Here is an 18,277-nt window from a genome sequence, read left to right as displayed (position 1 = left end):
GTCTGCCAAACGCGAACAAAGAATTGGGAAAGCAAAAGAGAAACAGCGATGACAGCAGATTCTGTCAGTCGGGGACGCATACAGTGCCGTATTCACATGGCTAATTAAAACTGATCTAGATATTTGTCGAGCTACTCGTATAATTATTTCTCAAGGGATTTCTACCAGCGTTAACGTTAATATTAATTAACCACTTCATTCGAGCAGATAAAATGACGTTTACTACCACTCGAACTTTGAAATGAAACATTATTTTGAGATTTTTTTCTTCTAGAACCTCGAGAAAAGTAGCCATCATTTGTGCGTTTCATAAAAAATAGAAATTAGTTGGTTCAGTGTTGTGGAATCGCTGGTAGAAAGTAACGCCAAAACTGCTTGACAAAGTGGTCAATTACCGATCAGTGCCAGTTAGATTACCAAAAAATACTATGATTATTTTTAAATTAATTAAAATAGCTTTGTTACTTTAAACATTTTATTTTTAACACTATCGATTACCGAAATTACTACGATTACTTGAATAATTTTAGGAATTACTCAATTCAGTGCCAACATTTCAAAGGGGCGTAATTGCTTTTGTAAACAATGACTTTAGCCATCAATTTCTCGCGAATGAAATCTTACCTCTTCAAAATAACAATGCTAGCTGGTAGAGGAAACATTCCTCTACCTGCTGGTGTCATTATTTTTCATGAGTAAGCTTTTATTCGCGAGAAACCGATGGCTAAAGCCATTGTTTACAAATGCAATTACGCCCCTTTGAAATGTTGGCACTGAATTATTGAATAATTAACCATGTTTCCAACGATGGAATTGTTAGAGAAATACGACAACATCCATTAATTTATTTATTTATTTATGACTAAACATCAGCAGGCTTCATTGGCCCCAATGATGTAGCCTAAACTAAACATGAAAAGAACTAAAATAAACATCAATAAGTCAATAGTCATCTCGTAAAAAAGGAACATTGCTAGACAAACCAAACTGATCTAGAAAAAACGAACTAAACCTCCGAAGAAGCAGCTGGCGAGTCAGGTCAAAGTCAAATAGTGCGGAGACCCTATTGAAGAGTCTCTGTACACCACCGATTGCATTGAACAGACTATAATTAGTTCGCTGTATGGGCAGGTGCAGCATTGAAGTATTCCGTAGGGCTCGGGGTTGAACATTGATGTCAACTTGCTCCCCTAATAAAAATTGTATGGTTAATTTGCTTAACGATGTGTTCTGGGTATCATCCAAACCATTTGTCGAATAGTTCAATGATTTGGGTTATCGTTCGTTTATGGTTATTTTTTATTAGGGTCATGGAGAACATAAATTGTTACTGTAAATACTGTATTTCAATATAACGAGACTCGTCTGTTCCTTTTGTTTTGATTTGGATTTAGACATTTACGCCTGCGGGCATCATACTCATGCTTGTATGAAATTGGTTCCAAATATATACATCATGTAGGTTTCTTATGGCTTGTTTACGTTTGAAACCAGTTATACCTAAGATGAAGAGGAGACAATAGAGGCCTTTTTGAACCAATTTTCTGACAATGGTGAACCAACAACAACCACCATGGTGAACGTAAATTCCACACATTTTTATTGATGAATTTCCATGTGAAATTCCACATGATTTTCATGTGACCACACATAAACAGAATCCACCTAGAAGCACACATGAAATTTATGAGTTAAATTAATAGTAGGGAAAATGGCTCTAATGTTTGCCTATGGATCTAATAGCGAATTCGTTTATTATTCAGTTCCAACCTGGATCGGGTATCAAGATTGGGTCTGCTTGTTTTCTAGCAAACGTCAGTTTGATCGTTTGTTTTTAAAACCTGGCACGGGTCGAGGTTCGCACTGACAAAAAGTTCGGGTTCGCACGGGTTGGAACTGGTTCCAACCCCGATAATAAACGAATTCGCTATAAGATTGGACCCATCGCTAAAAATCTGCTGTTTATCATTTTTATCTAGATGAACGCGTCATTGGGACGGTACTAATGGATATTTTTGATCGCTATTGAAAATTTAGTCGATAGCTGAATTTATGTATGTACACTTAATCTATCTCGGTAAAATCTCCAACAGCCGATTACCTCGCCATTTAATTTTGCTGATATCTCTGCAAAACATCTGTTTGTTAGCTGATATTTCTGCAAATAGTTATTTGTTAGCTGAGTCTCGGCAATTGTTTTACTGAATCTCAGCAAAATAAATTGCAGAACTACTCGGCTGTGGGAATCTCGGCAAAAAAATTTAAGTGTTTGAGCCCAAATTAGGGGCATTTAGGCTATAGTCGCTATATTCATAGTCTGGCGGATAGAATTTTGATCAATCTAAAAGCGGAACCAATTCAAAATATTGGAGACCAACAATTGAAAAGGTACTATCAACTTTTATAAATAAAACGTTGATTATTCTTTCCTCGCCAATCGAACGCAAATTACCAGCATCATCGGATATGGGAAACTTTCCCCAACCCAAAGATGGTGTTAATTTGCGTAGGCGAGTCTTGAGTCACGAGAAAAGGAGTTCCGAAGATTTGTTCGCAATAACTGATGTGCTCTTTTCAGTTGTTGGTAGTGATTTGCTCGATTGGTTCCGCTATTTGACAACTCAATTGGTTCCCAAGATTCTATCCGCCAGACTATGAATATAGCGACTATAATTTAGGCTACCAATGTGGTTACACAAAGCTTTAGTATGTACACATATTAAGTATGTGTCCGACACATAGATATCATTTGTTGATCACATTGCAAAAATTCATGTGCGGGACACATAAAAACAATCTGAAATTTTATGAGTGTAAACACGAGAAACAACAGGGAATCTATTTTCTTATATTTTGACAGTCGACTGCTTTGCCCAAAAATGAAATAGTTTTGGCACTGTCATTTCCGCGAGAAGAGAAAAACACGTCACAGACAAAAAGAAGCCAGTTGTCACCTCTCCCTCTTATGGTGGTAAGCTCCAACTGGTATTATCCTCAGATTAAATCCCGATCAAGAATATACAGCTGCTTTGACTTCAACATCAGAGTTAAATAACACGACTCTAAAGCTGGGTTTAGATGATTCAAGTCAATTGATCAACTCAGTTGAATTCAATTGGCTTGAAAAGTTGAGCCTGGTCCAACTTTTTTCAATTCAAGTGAGTTGATCAAGTCAGTTGAATGGCATGGTTTACACGTTCAATTCACGTTCAAGTCAGTTAAATTCAACTGACTTGATCAATTGACTTGCCCTGTCTAAACCCAGCTTAAGCGAATATTTGGCAGATCGTCGAAACAGGGTCGGAATTAAAAGTTAATCCAAGATGGAGCTTACCGTCTTTAGTGTATATGAGGTAGGCGACGATTGTTCGTATTTGACCGATACATCCCACCCCTGATTTACATGCGCTGATGCGAGTTTCAACAAAATTGGCAAACAAATCAGTGCCAACATTTCAAAGGGTCGTAATTGATTTTGTCGTTCATACAATGCAGCAGAATTTGATCGTAATGTTTGGGAACGTAAGGGACCAAACATCAGTCCAGGTTCAACTGTTTTTTATACAGACGGTTCAAGATTCAACAATCTTGTGAGAACAGGCGTAATAGTACGTTCAGACTACAGAGTTATAACATGTTATAGTGCTATCTTGATGGTGGTTTCTGTGTTGCAATTATTTGACAACCGTTATAACATGTTATAACTCTCCAGTCTGTACAGCGTTTAACTGATCCAGGGATAGATATCTCAATATCTATGGATTATTGACCAACCGTGTTCCAAGCAGAAATTCAAGCAATTCTTGATTGCTCTGTAATATGCTTGCGCAGAAATTATAAACATTCGAATATCTGCATTATGTCTGATAGTCAAGTAGCATTAAATGATTTAAAATCAGTAACATGCAATTCAAAACTCGTATGGGAATGTGCAATGCCACTTCAGTAATTGGCCTGTCAAAACCAAGTAAACCTATATTGGGTTCCTGGCCACTGTGGAATTGAAGGGAATGAAAAAGCCAACACGTTAGCCAGGCTTGGATCATCTCAGCAATTCATAGGACCAGAACCATTCTGTGGAGTTTATACTTGTCCTCTTATAATGGAGATCAAGAAATGGAAGAAAAAAAAAGGGGGGCCCAATTGGAACAACACTTCCTTACTAAGCAGTCGAAACGGTTCATAATTCCGAACATTTTGACTAGCAAAATTCTTGAATTATCAAAGAAAGATCTCAGAGTCTATACTGGTTTGATAACAGGACATTCCCAACAAACAATTTGAGTTGATCAACAGCTGAATAAGCTATTTTTTAGCTTAAGAAGCATGTTTTTGCCTGAATAAGCTCTTATTCAACATTCAATGTTTGTTGGGTTGTCCATGTAAATATCATTTAAAGGTAATAGGAAAACTTCAAGAGGATATGTGTCGATTATGTGGCATAGAAAAGGAAGACTCTGAACACCTGCTATGCTCTTGTGCAGCAATTTCAATAAAAGGCAAGATAAAAGGCGTATTTTTCTGGATAAAAGGCTGGCAGAACCGAGGGGGACGACTCTATCTGCGATGCAGAAAAGATTGTGTTTTACTGTGGCTAGCTGCGCGCACGCTGAGTAGACAGAAAGAAGATTGATGACGATTCTGAAGATTTCCTGCAAAAAGATGATGCACGATGCAAGTAGATGCGCCAAATGAAAGAAGATTTTTCGAAGATTGATTAGCTAGTGTGAGATTTGTTGAGCATCTAAACTTGAGATTTAGATGTGTCGCCCCCCTCGGGCAGAACCCTTTGATATGGAATGCAGATCCCAGTCAAGTAGTACATTTCGTTCGAAATGTAATACCTGGCTGGGAAAATGCTTTTGGTCAGTCTATGTCGGTCGCTTCACAAAATAGTGATACGACATAACTGATAAAGCAATATAAAAACGGGGAATATCACAATAGATCAAAGCGAGGATCAAAGTAATGGTTGCAGTCAGTGTTGGCAAAATCAGAAATCAATTGATATTTTTCGCAATATCACGCGTGATATTGGAACAAAATATCATGCTTGATATTGATTTTTCCGGGTCCGCTCATTCATCTCTTGCTCTGAAGATTTTTAATTAATACGATATGAGAATTTTTTAAAGTGTGAAATGTTTCATCGTATCTTTTGGCCAAAAAATCCACGTGCATCGCACTGTGCCAAAAAGCGAACCAGCGGACAGTAATCACAACAAACGAAGCAAAACATAACCGGCGTTTTTGTGTGTGCGCGCATTTTCTTTGGCCAAACAAAATCCTCATACGAGTCACGAAAATTTTGTCACAGCACGTGAAATTCGCCTTCAATTACCGTAAATTTATTATGACCATTACCTCAAAAGATGCAAAGACTGTACCAAATCCGGCGGTACTGCAACCAGCAGGAAATTTTTCCACGTAGCACCGTCCGCCGACTAAAAGTGCAAAATGATATGAGTGCAGTGCCATCGAACCAGGAGCAGAAGATTGTACACGAACCGAAACCGGTGACGGCGCCAAACCCAGCCCGTCTGAATGAGATGAACATCCAGTTGCTGCCCAAAGGCCTGTACGAGCAAATCTTCAGTGTAGGTTCGGGCCGTAAGTCACATTCGCCAACGTCAGCCCAGATCGAAGCCCTACGAAAAGATCTCACCCGACATGGAATTCCTTTGGCTAGTCCGGAAATTATGCCCGGTGTTGATTTGCGATTGCCAAAGTTAAAAGGAAGCGACATTGAAGAGCATTTCTTACGGATTGCTGAGGAGCAAAGTAAACCGTACAGAGATCTGCTTCAACTGCTGGTGAGTAGTGAGATTCCGACCATTCCGGACCGCTGGTCGGACACTCCCGGTTGGACGTGCTACGACCCCGACCGGGGACCAGTGTCTGTCCCATACCCGGACGAACAGGCGTTCATATTCGACGTGGAAGTCTGTGTTCCGGCAGGAGTGGCCCCGGTAATGGCCACCGCTTTGAGCCCTTCCCGTTGGTACTCGTGGACCAGTTCGAATTTGATCAATCTGGTTCCTTTCGGGGAAGGTCATCGTTACCAGCCAGCGGAGTTGATTCCCATGGAATCGAGCGATAAGGATAAACGTGCGGACGGTCGATTCCAGGTGCCGAAGGTGCTGGTAGGACACAATGTGTCGTACGATCGGGCTCGGATCCGAGAACAGTATTGGTTAGAGGCGACGGGATTACGTTTTGTGGATACGATGTCACTGCACGTTTGTGTAAGCGGAGTGACCAGCTACCAGCGGGCGATGCTGAAGTCGAGTAAGGAGATGCCACTGGAGGACCTGGGGTGGAGCAGTCAGAGTTCGCTAAACAATCTGGCGGATGTCTATCAGCTGTATTGTGGGGACAAATTGGATAAGGAGAAGCGGAATATTTTCCTGGAGGGGACGTTAGCGGATGTGAGGGAGGACTTCCAAAATTTGATGTCCTATTGTGCGGGGGATGTAAAGGCAACGAAGGGAGTATTAGAACAGTTGCTTCCGCTGTTTCTGGAACGATTTCCGCACCCTGCGACGCTGGCCGGGATGCTGGAAATAGGAAATGCGTATTTGCCAGTGAATAGCAATTGGAGCAGGTATATTCAAGAATCGGACTTGGCATACGAAGATTTGGATATCGAGGCGAAGCATCTGCTTGCCCAGCGGGCGGATGCGGCCTGTCGATTGATGCACGACCAAGAGTATCGAAAAGATTTGTGGTTGTGGGATCATGACTGGAGTGTGCAGGAACTGAAACTGAAGGCGCCCAAGAAGGTGTCGAAGAAGAAGGGTATTGTTGTCCCGGTGGAGGAGAAGATGGATCCGGTGGATGGAGAGGAGGATTTGGATCCTCTTGCGGCGAAGTTTGAGTACCTGTATAAAACGAAGGAACAGCTTCCAGTGAGACGTCCATTGCTTCCTGGCTATCCGGCTTGGTATCGGAACCTTTGCTCGGTAAGTGGCGAACCAGGTACTTCCATTCAGAATGAAATTTAATTCCGTTTTTTTTTTCTGTTTGTAGAAACCGACGGTAGACGAGTGGTCCCCGGGTCCGACCAACATCGGTACCGGCATGCAGATTGCTCCGAAGCTGCTGCGCCTGTGCTGGGAAGGTTACCCGTTGCATTTCATCCGTGGTCAGGGCTGGGGTTTTCTGGTGCCGCACAAGTTCGCACGCGATGACCCGGACCAGGCCGGTATGATTCCGCTGGATCAGCTAGTCGAAGCTTGTCCGGTATTGGAAATTAATCCACATGCGTCGGCAGAGGAAAGTCACGAGGCACTCGGCAGTCTGTGGCGGGATGTAGAGCAGAACATTAGCCGGAAGGATTACTACCGGAAGCTGAAGCAGAACAAGACTAACAACGCATATAAGGGAACTGGGATTTGGTGCAACCTGGATCTGGAAGAGTGCTGTTATTTTCTGAAGCTGCCACACAAGGATGGTCCTTCGCATAGGGTAGGGAATCCGTTGTCCAAGGATTTTCTGAACAAGTTCTCGGAGAATGTCCTAGCCGGGGATGGGAAAACGGCGGAGAGGGTTGTCGAAATTGCCAAGATGTTGTCCTACTGGAGGAACAATCGGGATAGGATCAACGGACAGTTGGTGGTTTGGCTAGGGAAGGATCAATTGCCAAAGAGTTTGAGGGACGAGGACGTGGAATATGGAGCGATAATTCCGCAGGTTGTAGTCTGCGGGACACTGACGCGAAGGGCTATGGAACCGACCTGGATGACGGCAAGCAATGCCCAAAGGGAACGCATCGGATCCGAACTGAGGGCGATGGTGCAAGCTCCGAAAGGGTTCAAAATGGTTGGAGCTGACGTAGACAGTCAGGAGCTATGGATTGCGTCGGTTCTGGGTGATGGCCATGCAGCAGGGATTCATGGAGCTACCCCTTTCGGGTGGATGACCTTGAGTGGGTCGAAAGCAGCCAAGACTGATATGCACAGCGTCACGGCGCAGGCAGTTGGAATTTCCCGGGATCACGCCAAGGTCATCAATTATGCAAGAATCTACGGTGCAGGACAGAACTTTGCCGAACGGCTGCTCAAGCAGTTCAATCCAACCTTTTCGGAAGCGGAAGCCCGTTCGAAGGCTATGAAGATGTTTGCTCTGACCAAAGGGAAGAAATTTTACTACCTCAAACCGGAATTCCGGGACGAATTTCCACATAAAGGTTACTCCGGCTACGAAGCCTTGAAGATGGCGAGGGTCTGCAATAAAGGGGTTGATGAATTGTTCGAGAAGGCTCGCTGGGAGGGTGGGACCGAAAGTGCCATGTTCAATCGACTGGAAGAAATTGCCGGATCGGAAGCTCCCGTAACTCCATTTCTGGGAGGACGCTTGAGCCGGGCCTTGGAGCCCCAGGAGGGAACCGAAGAGCGTTTCCTACCGACCCGCATCAACTGGGTCGTTCAGAGTGGAGCCGTAGACTTCCTCCATCTGATGCTGGTGTCGATGCGTTGGTTGATGGGCAACCGGGTTCGGTTCTGCCTGAGCTTCCACGACGAAGTGCGCTACCTGGTGGAAGATCAGTACGCGCACCGAGCGGCACTGGCCATGCACGCAACGAATCTTCTGACGCGAGCTTTCTGTGTTTCAAGGTAAGCTATTAAATAACCGTTTATTTAAAGTATTCTCTACTAATTCAGAACTTCCGTCTGCTCTAGATTGGGCCTCAACGACCTACCGCATTCGGTAGCCTTCTTTTCCACGGTCGAAGTAGACACCGTCCTCCGTAAGGAATCACATATGGACTGCAAAACTCCCTCCAACCCCCATGGGCTCGCCGTGGGATACGGCATTCCGAATGGGGAATCTCTCGACATCTACCAACTGTTGGAGCGGCTCGGCCCATCCGAATCCGACATGGCTCGTTGGGAGTGGCATCGGAAGGAACAAGCGCCCCAAAAAACTCCGAAGAAAACCGTGACAATTGTTAGGAAGAAGTCGAAATAAACGTTTATATTGCACTGTTACACGAAAGATTTGTACCACTTGACTAAATCGACCTCCGAACGGGGTAGATCCAAGTGACGGGCTTTGTGCGATTGCTTTCTGAATCGATCTGGAAATTGCTTGGTGATGTCATCTCGACTGACCGCCGCAGTTCGACCACAATCTCCTAGATTTATGTAACTGGCATGGGCACAGTACGCGGAAGCTTCCTTCCAATCCGATGAGTACATGTATTCCAGCACATTGTTCAAGTCCTGGAAATCGATCCAATTTTCATAAGAATAAAAATAACTTGGAATAGTGCTTAATTTGAACCGAATTTACCTCGCCACCCAAATCGGTCAACGAAACTTGCGGAAACAGATTCACCTTCGGTTGGTTTTTCGAGAAGGGACGTTGCCCTTTTCCACCATCAACAACGGGTTTAGTCTGCCCAATGATGGCCTTCGGCCGGTGGAACAGATTGAAGCGAATTTTGCGAGGCCCTTCGGTCAATGTTTCTGAATCGATTTGATGCTTGGGGTTGCGCTTCCTGCGGGACCACATTTTAGTTTTTTTTTTGTTTCGTTTCGATCGCTCCGACTGTCACCGGCAAGTGATTTATGACTTTCTGATTCGCGAACATGGTTACCTGGATGTTTTCTGTCTGCCCATTAGTTGGCGTGATTTGTCGATTTGTCAGTCAGGTGGTTGCTGATGAACCGGACAGCATGGGTAAATATTGACCCATGGGAACCGAAACATCTGTTTTTGGGGGAAAGGTAAGCAAGTTGTCACGTTCATCAGTGATGCATAGTTGCTTGTGCATAATGTATTAGGTAAGAAAACGGCAAACTAGCACGTGTCACCGTCTAACGAATGAAATCTTTTAGCGATAAAAAGCGTTGAAGCGATGGAAAATTCCGCCTCAAGAGAAAGCGAAATGTCTTGTCGAAAGGCAGGAATTTTACATTTCAACTTGTATCAAAAAAGCAGAATAAAATTGGAACACTTTACTAAAATGGAATGATGAAATCAAGGATGATTTTTTGAAAGGACAACTCAAAATAAAAATCGTCGAAAGTATCGTTATGATTTTGATTGTAGATTTTATGCCTGGATTGCACAGGGTGGCTACTATTAGGGTTCCACTAGGTCGGAGACGAAGCGTGGGACAACTCTCCACCTAAGATCATATCCCAAGTAACAATTCTGGTTTTATGAGGGTTCTGTAGACCATGATTTAGACTTGTAGAATGCTATAAAACCTCAATAAAACTTGTAATGATGCTTGGGATGGGCATTAAATAAACCAACCAAAGAAAATCTGAAAACTGTGGTCCCGCGCTTCAACGAGCTCATTAGAACAACGCTGAATGGACGCTTCAAACTGACGTTGGAGGAATTGACAATCATCGATCGAGCAGATCTGTAAGTAGATTTTGAGATCGTCTGCATACGATAGTCGTGGACCTTCGATAACTAAATTCACGTCATTGAAGTAGAGTAAGAAAATCAACGGTCCCAGATGACTTCCTTGAGGTATTCACCATGGGCTACCACCAACAGACGATCGGCGAGATATGAGCAAAACCATTTCAAGAGATTTCCGCTAATCCCAAGTCTATCCAATTTGGCGATCGCGATGTCGTGATTTATCTTATCGAAGGCAGTAGACAAGTCAGTGTAGATGACGTCTGTTTGTGTCCTTTCAACCATACTTTGCGTGATGTACGATGTCAGACACAGTAGATTCGTGGTAGTAGATCGACCAGAGGTGAAGCCATGTTGGTCTTCACTTAGATACTGCTTAGATACGAGCTCGTTTATACGGATGGTTCAAAAACAGCGAGCAAAGTCGGCTATGGCGTATTCGGCCCCAACCTAGATACCAGCAGAGGCCTTCCTAAGCCTACATCGATCTTATAATATAATAATCCATGGCCCAAACAAATTTAAAAAATTGTGTATGGACAATTGTCTACGCAGAGGGAGGGGGGTCAAGAATCTAAAAAAACAGTCTACGTAGCTAATGAACAGCCCCTTAAAGACGTCGGACATGGAATGATAACTACCAACCCAGATTTAAAAAAGTGCCTTGCAAAATTTTTTAAAATACTTTATTATAGTGATTTAGAAAGCCTTGCAAAAATATCTCAGCTTATGGACTATAATGAATTAATTTGGTAAGAATTTCCAATGATCTCTAGGGTTGCTTTCATGGGAATTAAAGGAAAGAATTGTTAGGAAAACTTGAAGTGAAATCTGAGGCTTCCTTTCAAGTTTGTTGAACTCCCGATGAAACGTTACGATAATACCAAGGTATTTCTGAGTATAATCTCAAGGGAATCCTGAGAAGGATGCAATGAAATTTTCAACATAATTCTGAGGAGTCCAAGGTAATTTCAAAGAGATTTCCAAGACAGTTCTATCTACGGAATTTGTAAGAACTTGTCAGTAGAATTCCAAGAATACCGTATGCGTGATAATGTTTGCACCATCGTACAAATAAGGTTCCCGTTTCACCTGTGCTTACAATGCCTAGGTTTTCTTTGCATGCACGAAACCTATAGCTCATACCGTAGTAGCATAGAGGTAGGTAGTAGGCTGCGCATAAAAGAAAATGATTTACTTAGTTTGACAGTTGCACCATAGAGGTAACTCTAAGACCACTGGGTCCCGAAGAAAATCATTATTATTTTTGGCTCACTCAGTACCAGAACAACGGTCCCAAGCAGTCCCAAGCTATTTCACTCACCCCTGCATGTTCTGCATGAATCCACACACCCCTGATGTTATCTGTCAAACTTTCATAGCGAATCAAAACAAACATAGTGTAGTAATAGAATTTCAACTAGAATAGGGTACGTTAATCGTTTGCTTGGGACCAATAGGCTACTAAAGTGGTGAGCCAATTTAAAATCGTTAGTTTCGTATTGATTGTTGGTTGCACCATGACGAAGTGGCAGCGTATTCGTGATTTGTCCCATGCGCAAGTGTCGCAAAAGACATTTCAATCGCCGTGGGAGTGTCCCGGTGGACTGTCAAAAGGGTTTTAGACCGAGAAAAGAAAGGACAACTATCCGCGAAGGTGACCACAGGTCGTCCGAGGTCAGCTCGGGTTCCGAGGGTTATCGCTGCTATCAAAAGGAAGATTCGGGTGAATCCAGTGCGTTCAATAAGGAAAATGGCAAAGGAACACGGGATCACGGAACATCGTAAAGGAAGATTGCGGGGCGAAGTCGAGGGCACGAAAAAAAAACTCACATGATTACCAACCGCATAATGGCCACCAACCGCATAATGGCCACCGCTTTGAGCCCTTCCCGTTGGTACTCGTGGACCAGTTCGAATTTGATCAATCTGGTTCCTTTCGGGGAAGGTCATCGTTACCAGCCAGCGGAGTTGATTCCCATGGAATCGAGCGATAAGGATAAACGTGCGGACGGTCGATTCCAGGTGCCGAAGGTGCTGGTAGGACACAATGTGTCGTACGATCGGGCTCGGATCCGAGAACAGTATTGGTTAGAGGCGACGGGATTACGTTTTGTGGATACGATGTCACTGCACGTTTGTGTAAGCGGAGTGACCAGCTACCAGCGGGCGATGCTGAAGTCGAGTAAGGAGATGCCACTGGAGGACCTGGGGTGGAGCAGTCAGAGTTCGCTAAACAATCTGGCGGATGTCTATCAGCTGTATTGTGGGGACAAATTGGATAAGGAGAAGCGGAATATTTTCCTGGAGGGGACGTTAGCGGATGTGAGGGAGGACTTCCAAAATTTGATGTCCTATTGTGCGGGGGATGTAAAGGCAACGAAGGGAGTATTAGAACAGTTGCTTCCGCTGTTTCTGGAACGATTTCCGCACCCTGCGACGCTGGCCGGGATGCTGGAAATAGGAAATGCGTATTTGCCAGTGAATAGCAATTGGAGCAGGTATATTCAAGAATCGGACTTGGCATACGAAGATTTGGATATCGAGGCGAAGCATCTGCTTGCCCAGCGGGCGGATGCGGCCTGTCGATTGATGCACGACCAAGAGTATCGAAAAGATTTGTGGTTGTGGGATCATGACTGGAGTGTGCAGGAACTGAAACTGAAGGCGCCCAAGAAGGTGTCGAAGAAGAAGGGTATTGTTGTCCCGGTGGAGGAGAAGATGGATCCGGTGGATGGAGAGGAGGATTTGGATCCTCTTGCGGCGAAGTTTGAGTACCTGTATAAAACGAAGGAACAGCTTCCAGTGAGACGTCCATTGCTTCCTGGCTATCCGGCTTGGTATCGGAACCTTTGCTCGGTAAGTGGCGAACCAGGTACTTCCATTCAGAATGAAATTTAATTCCGTTTTTTTTTTCTGTTTGTAGAAACCGACGGTAGACGAGTGGTCCCCGGGTCCGACCAACATCGGTACCGGCATGCAGATTGCTCCGAAGCTGCTGCGCCTGTGCTGGGAAGGTTACCCGTTGCATTTCATCCGTGGTCAGGGCTGGGGTTTTCTGGTGCCGCACAAGTTCGCACGCGATGACCCGGACCAGGCCGGTATGATTCCGCTGGATCAGCTAGTCGAAGCTTGTCCGGTATTGGAAATTAATCCACATGCGTCGGCAGAGGAAAGTCACGAGGCACTCGGCAGTCTGTGGCGGGATGTAGAGCAGAACATTAGCCGGAAGGATTACTACCGGAAGCTGAAGCAGAACAAGACTAACAACGCATATAAGGGAACTGGGATTTGGTGCAACCTGGATCTGGAAGAGTGCTGTTATTTTCTGAAGCTGCCACACAAGGATGGTCCTTCGCATAGGGTAGGGAATCCGTTGTCCAAGGATTTTCTGAACAAGTTCTCGGAGAATGTCCTAGCCGGGGATGGGAAAACGGCGGAGAGGGTTGTCGAAATTGCCAAGATGTTGTCCTACTGGAGGAACAATCGGGATAGGATCAACGGACAGTTGGTGGTTTGGCTAGGGAAGGATCAATTGCCAAAGAGTTTGAGGGACGAGGACGTGGAATATGGAGCGATAATTCCGCAGGTTGTAGTCTGCGGGACACTGACGCGAAGGGCTATGGAACCGACCTGGATGACGGCAAGCAATGCCCAAAGGGAACGCATCGGATCCGAACTGAGGGCGATGGTGCAAGCTCCGAAAGGGTTCAAAATGGTTGGAGCTGACGTAGACAGTCAGGAGCTATGGATTGCGTCGGTTCTGGGTGATGGCCATGCAGCAGGGATTCATGGAGCTACCCCTTTCGGGTGGATGACCTTGAGTGGGTCGAAAGCAGCCAAGACTGATATGCACAGCGTCACGGCGCAGGCAGTTGGAATTTCCCGGGATCACGCCAAGGTCATCAATTATGCAAGAATCTACGGTGCAGGACAGAACTTTGCCGAACGGCTGCTCAAGCAGTTCAATCCAACCTTTTCGGAAGCGGAAGCCCGTTCGAAGGCTATGAAGATGTTTGCTCTGACCAAAGGGAAGAAATTTTACTACCTCAAACCGGAATTCCGGGACGAATTTCCACATAAAGGTTACTCCGGCTACGAAGCCTTGAAGATGGCGAGGGTCTGCAATAAAGGGGTTGATGAATTGTTCGAGAAGGCTCGCTGGGAGGGTGGGACCGAAAGTGCCATGTTCAATCGACTGGAAGAAATTGCCGGATCGGAAGCTCCCGTAACTCCATTTCTGGGAGGACGCTTGAGCCGGGCCTTGGAGCCCCAGGAGGGAACCGAAGAGCGTTTCCTACCGACCCGCATCAACTGGGTCGTTCAGAGTGGAGCCGTAGACTTCCTCCATCTGATGCTGGTGTCGATGCGTTGGTTGATGGGCAACCGGGTTCGGTTCTGCCTGAGCTTCCACGACGAAGTGCGCTACCTGGTGGAAGATCAGTACGCGCACCGAGCGGCACTGGCCATGCACGCAACGAATCTTCTGACGCGAGCTTTCTGTGTTTCAAGGTAAGCTATTAAATAACCGTTTATTTAAAGTATTCTCTACTAATTCAGAACTTCCGTCTGCTCTAGATTGGGCCTCAACGACCTACCGCATTCGGTAGCCTTCTTTTCCACGGTCGAAGTAGACACCGTCCTCCGTAAGGAATCACATATGGACTGCAAAACTCCCTCCAACCCCCATGGGCTCGCCGTGGGATACGGCATTCCGAATGGGGAATCTCTCGACATCTACCAACTGTTGGAGCGGCTCGGCCCATCCGAATCCGACATGGCTCGTTGGGAGTGGCATCGGAAGGAACAAGCGCCCCAAAAAACTCCGAAGAAAACCGTGACAATTGTTAGGAAGAAGTCGAAATAAACGTTTATATTGCACTGTTACACGAAAGATTTGTACCACTTGACTAAATCGACCTCCGAACGGGGTAGATCCAAGTGACGGGCTTTGTGCGATTGCTTTCTGAATCGATCTGGAAATTGCTTGGTGATGTCATCTCGACTGACCGCCGCAGTTCGACCACAATCTCCTAGATTTATGTAACTGGCATGGGCACAGTACGCGGAAGCTTCCTTCCAATCCGATGAGTACATGTATTCCAGCACATTGTTCAAGTCCTGGAAATCGATCCAATTTTCATAAGAATAAAAATAACTTGGAATAGTGCTTAATTTGAACCGAATTTACCTCGCCACCCAAATCGGTCAACGAAACTTGCGGAAACAGATTCACCTTCGGTTGGTTTTTCGAGAAGGGACGTTGCCCTTTTCCACCATCAACAACGGGTTTAGTCTGCCCAATGATGGCCTTCGGCCGGTGGAACAGATTGAAGCGAATTTTGCGAGGCCCTTCGGTCAATGTTTCTGAATCGATTTGATGCTTGGGGTTGCGCTTCCTGCGGGACCACATTTTAGTTTTTTTTTTGTTTCGTTTCGATCGCTCCGACTGTCACCGGCAAGTGATTTATGACTTTCTGATTCGCGAACATGGTTACCTGGATGTTTTCTGTCTGCCCATTAGTTGGCGTGATTTGTCGATTTGTCAGTCAGGTGGTTGCTGATGAACCGGACAGCATGGGTAAATATTGACCCATGGGAACCGAAACATCTGTTTTTGGGGGAAAGGTAAGCAAGTTGTCACGTTCATCAGTGATGCATAGTTGCTTGTGCATAATGTATTAGGTAAGAAAACGGCAAACTAGCACGTGTCACCGTCTAACGAATGAAATCTTTTAGCGATAAAAAGCGTTGAAGCGATGGAAAATTCCGCCTCAAGAGAAAGCGAAATGTCTTGTCGAAAGGCAGGAATTTTACATTTCAACTTGTATCAAAAAAGCAGAATAAAATTGGAACACTTTACTAAAATGGAATGATGAAATCAAGGATGATTTTTTGAAAGGACAACTCAAAATAAAAATCGTCGAAAGTATCGTTATGATTTTGATTGTAGATTTTATGCCTGGATTGCACAGGGTGGCTACTATTAGGGTTCCACTAGGTCGGAGACGAAGCGTGGGACAACTCTCCACCTAAGATCATATCCCAAGTAACAATTCTGGTTTTATGAGGGTTCTGTAGACCATGATTTAGACTTGTAGAATGCTATAAAACCTCAATAAAACTTGTAATGATGCTTGGGATGGGTATTAAATAAACCAACCAAAGAAAATCTGAAAACTGTGGTCCCGCGCTTCAACGAGCTCATTAGAACAACGCTGAATGGACGCTTCAAACTGACGTTGGAGGAATTGACAATCATCGATCGAGCAGATCTGTAAGTAGATTTTGAGATCGTCTGCATACGATAGTCGTGGACCTTCGATAACTAAATTCACGTCATTGAAGTAGAGTAAGAAAATCAACGGTCCCAGATGACTTCCTTGAGGTATTCACCATGGGCTACCACCAACAGACGATCGGCGAGATATGAGCAAAACCATTTCAAGAGATTTCCGCTAATCCCAAGTCTATCCAATTTGGCGATCGCGATGTCGTGATTTATCTTATCGAAGGCAGTAGACAAGTCAGTGTAGATGACGTCTGTTTGTGTCCTTTCAACCATACTTTGCGTGATGTACGATGTCAGACACAGTAGATTCGTGGTAGTAGATCGACCAGAGGTGAAGCCATGTTGGTCTTCACTTAGATACTGCTTAGATACGAGCTCGTTTATACGGATGGTTCAAAAACAGCGAGCAAAGTCGGCTATGGCGTATTCGGCCCCAACCTAGATACCAGCAGAGGCCTTCCTAAGCCTACATCGATCTTATAATATAATAATCCATGGCCCAAACAAATTTAAAAAATTGTGTATGGACAATTGTCTACGCAGAGGGAGGGGGGTCAAGAATCTAAAAAAACAGTCTACGTAGCTAATGAACAGCCCCTTAAAGACGTCGGACATGGAATGATAACTACCAACCCAGATTTAAAAAAGTGCCTTGCAAAATTTTTTAAAATACTTTATTATAGTGATTTAGAAAGCCTTGCAAAAATATCTCAGCTTATGGACTATAATGAATTAATTTGGTAAGAATTTCCAATGATCTCTAGGGTTGCTTTCATGGGAATTAAAGGAAAGAATTGTTAGGAAAACTTGAAGTGAAATCTGAGGCTTCCTTTCAAGTTTGTTGAACTCCCGATGAAACGTTACGATAATACCAAGGTATTTCTGAGTATAATCTCAAGGGAATCCTGAGAAGGATGCAATGAAATTTTCAACATAATTCTGAGGAGTCCAAGGTAATTTCAAAGAGATTTCCAAGACAGTTCTATCTACGGAATTTGTAAGAACTTGTCAGTAGAATTCCAAGAATACCGTATGCGTGATAATGTTTGCACCATCGTACAAATAAGGTTCCCGTTTCACCTGTGCTTACAATGCCTAGGTTTTCTTTGCATGCACGAAACCTATAGCTCATACCGTAGTAGCATAGAGGTAGGTAGTAGGCTGCGCATAAAAGAAAATGATTTACTTAGTTTGACAGTTGCACCATAGAGGTAACTCTAAGACCACTGGGTCCCGAAGAAAATCATTATTATTTTTGGCTCACTCAGTACCAGAACAACGGTCCCAAGCAGTCCCAAGCTATTTCACTCACCCCTGCATGTTCTGCATGAATCCACACACCCCTGATGTTATCTGTCAAACTTTCATAGCGAATCAAAACAAACATAGTGTAGTAATAGAATTTCAACTAGAATAGGGTACGTTAATCGTTTGCTTGGGACCAATAGGCTACTAAAGTGGTGAGCCAATTTAAAATCGTTAGTTTCGTATTGATTGTTGGTTGCACCATGACGAAGTGGCAGCGTATTCGTGATTTGTCCCATGCGCAAGTGTCGCAAAAGACATTTCAATCGCCGTGGGAGTGTCCCGGTGGACTGTCAA

The 18,277-nt window shown here is 44.4% G+C and overlaps 3 protein-coding genes across 3 annotated transcripts; 2 read left to right on the top strand and 1 right to left on the bottom strand.

The window, feature by feature from the left end:
- Window positions 1–5,337: 5,337 nt before the first annotated feature.
- On the top strand, window positions 5,338–8,971 carry LOC135700774 (DNA polymerase subunit gamma-1, mitochondrial-like). The gene is made up of 3 exons (XM_065221419.1): window positions 5,338–6,962; window positions 7,030–8,615; window positions 8,682–8,971. The coding sequence occupies exons 1-3, from the start codon at window positions 5,373–5,375 to the stop codon at window positions 8,968–8,970; spliced, it is 3,465 nt and encodes a 1,154-aa protein (XP_065077491.1). The 5' UTR covers window positions 5,338–5,372; the 3' UTR covers window position 8,971.
- A 3,263-nt stretch (window positions 8,972–12,234) lies between these two features.
- On the top strand, window positions 12,235–15,251 carry LOC135700825 (DNA polymerase subunit gamma-1, mitochondrial-like). The gene is made up of 3 exons (XM_065221483.1): window positions 12,235–13,242; window positions 13,310–14,895; window positions 14,962–15,251. The coding sequence occupies exons 1-3, from the start codon at window positions 12,235–12,237 to the stop codon at window positions 15,248–15,250; spliced, it is 2,883 nt and encodes a 960-aa protein (XP_065077555.1). The 3' UTR covers window position 15,251.
- Window positions 15,228–15,813, bottom strand: LOC135700772 (uncharacterized). Its single transcript, XM_065221418.1, has 2 exons — window positions 15,575–15,813; window positions 15,228–15,504 (listed from the first exon to the last, which is right to left on the bottom strand). The coding sequence occupies exons 1-2, from the start codon at window positions 15,794–15,796 to the stop codon at window positions 15,268–15,270; spliced, it is 459 nt and encodes a 152-aa protein (XP_065077490.1). The 5' UTR covers window positions 15,797–15,813; the 3' UTR covers window positions 15,228–15,267.
- Window positions 15,814–18,277: the final 2,464 nt, after the last annotated feature.

This window comes from Ochlerotatus camptorhynchus, unplaced genomic scaffold (genome assembly GCF_037179485.1).
Source record: "Ochlerotatus camptorhynchus isolate MF236.1 unplaced genomic scaffold, CSIRO-AGI_Acam_v1.1 ptg000142l, whole genome shotgun sequence".
Lineage (NCBI taxonomy): Eukaryota > Metazoa > Arthropoda > Insecta > Diptera > Culicidae > Ochlerotatus > Ochlerotatus camptorhynchus.
This window is presented reverse-complemented; position numbering and strand designations above follow the sequence as displayed.

Excerpts from the sequence above, each read along its gene's own strand:
- LOC135700825 (XM_065221483.1), top strand. The coding sequence starts at position 12,235 with ATGGCCACCAACCGCATAATGGCCACCGCTTTGAGCCCTTCCCGTTGG. Across the intron at positions 13,243-13,309 it reads GGTATCGGAACCTTTGCTCG|AAACCGACGGTAGACGAGTG; the intron begins GTAAGTGGCGAA and ends TTCTGTTTGTAG. Across the intron at positions 14,896-14,961 it reads CGAGCTTTCTGTGTTTCAAG|ATTGGGCCTCAACGACCTAC; the intron begins GTAAGCTATTAA and ends CGTCTGCTCTAG.
- LOC135700774 (XM_065221419.1), top strand. The coding sequence starts at position 5,373 with ATGCAAAGACTGTACCAAATCCGGCGGTACTGCAACCAGCAGGAAATT. Across the intron at positions 6,963-7,029 it reads GGTATCGGAACCTTTGCTCG|AAACCGACGGTAGACGAGTG; the intron begins GTAAGTGGCGAA and ends TTCTGTTTGTAG. Across the intron at positions 8,616-8,681 it reads CGAGCTTTCTGTGTTTCAAG|ATTGGGCCTCAACGACCTAC; the intron begins GTAAGCTATTAA and ends CGTCTGCTCTAG.
- LOC135700772 (XM_065221418.1), bottom strand. The coding sequence starts at position 15,796 with ATGTGGTCCCGCAGGAAGCGCAACCCCAAGCATCAAATCGATTCAGAA. Across the intron at positions 15,505-15,574 it reads TGACCGATTTGGGTGGCGAG|GACTTGAACAATGTGCTGGA; the intron begins GTAAATTCGGTT and ends ATCGATTTCCAG.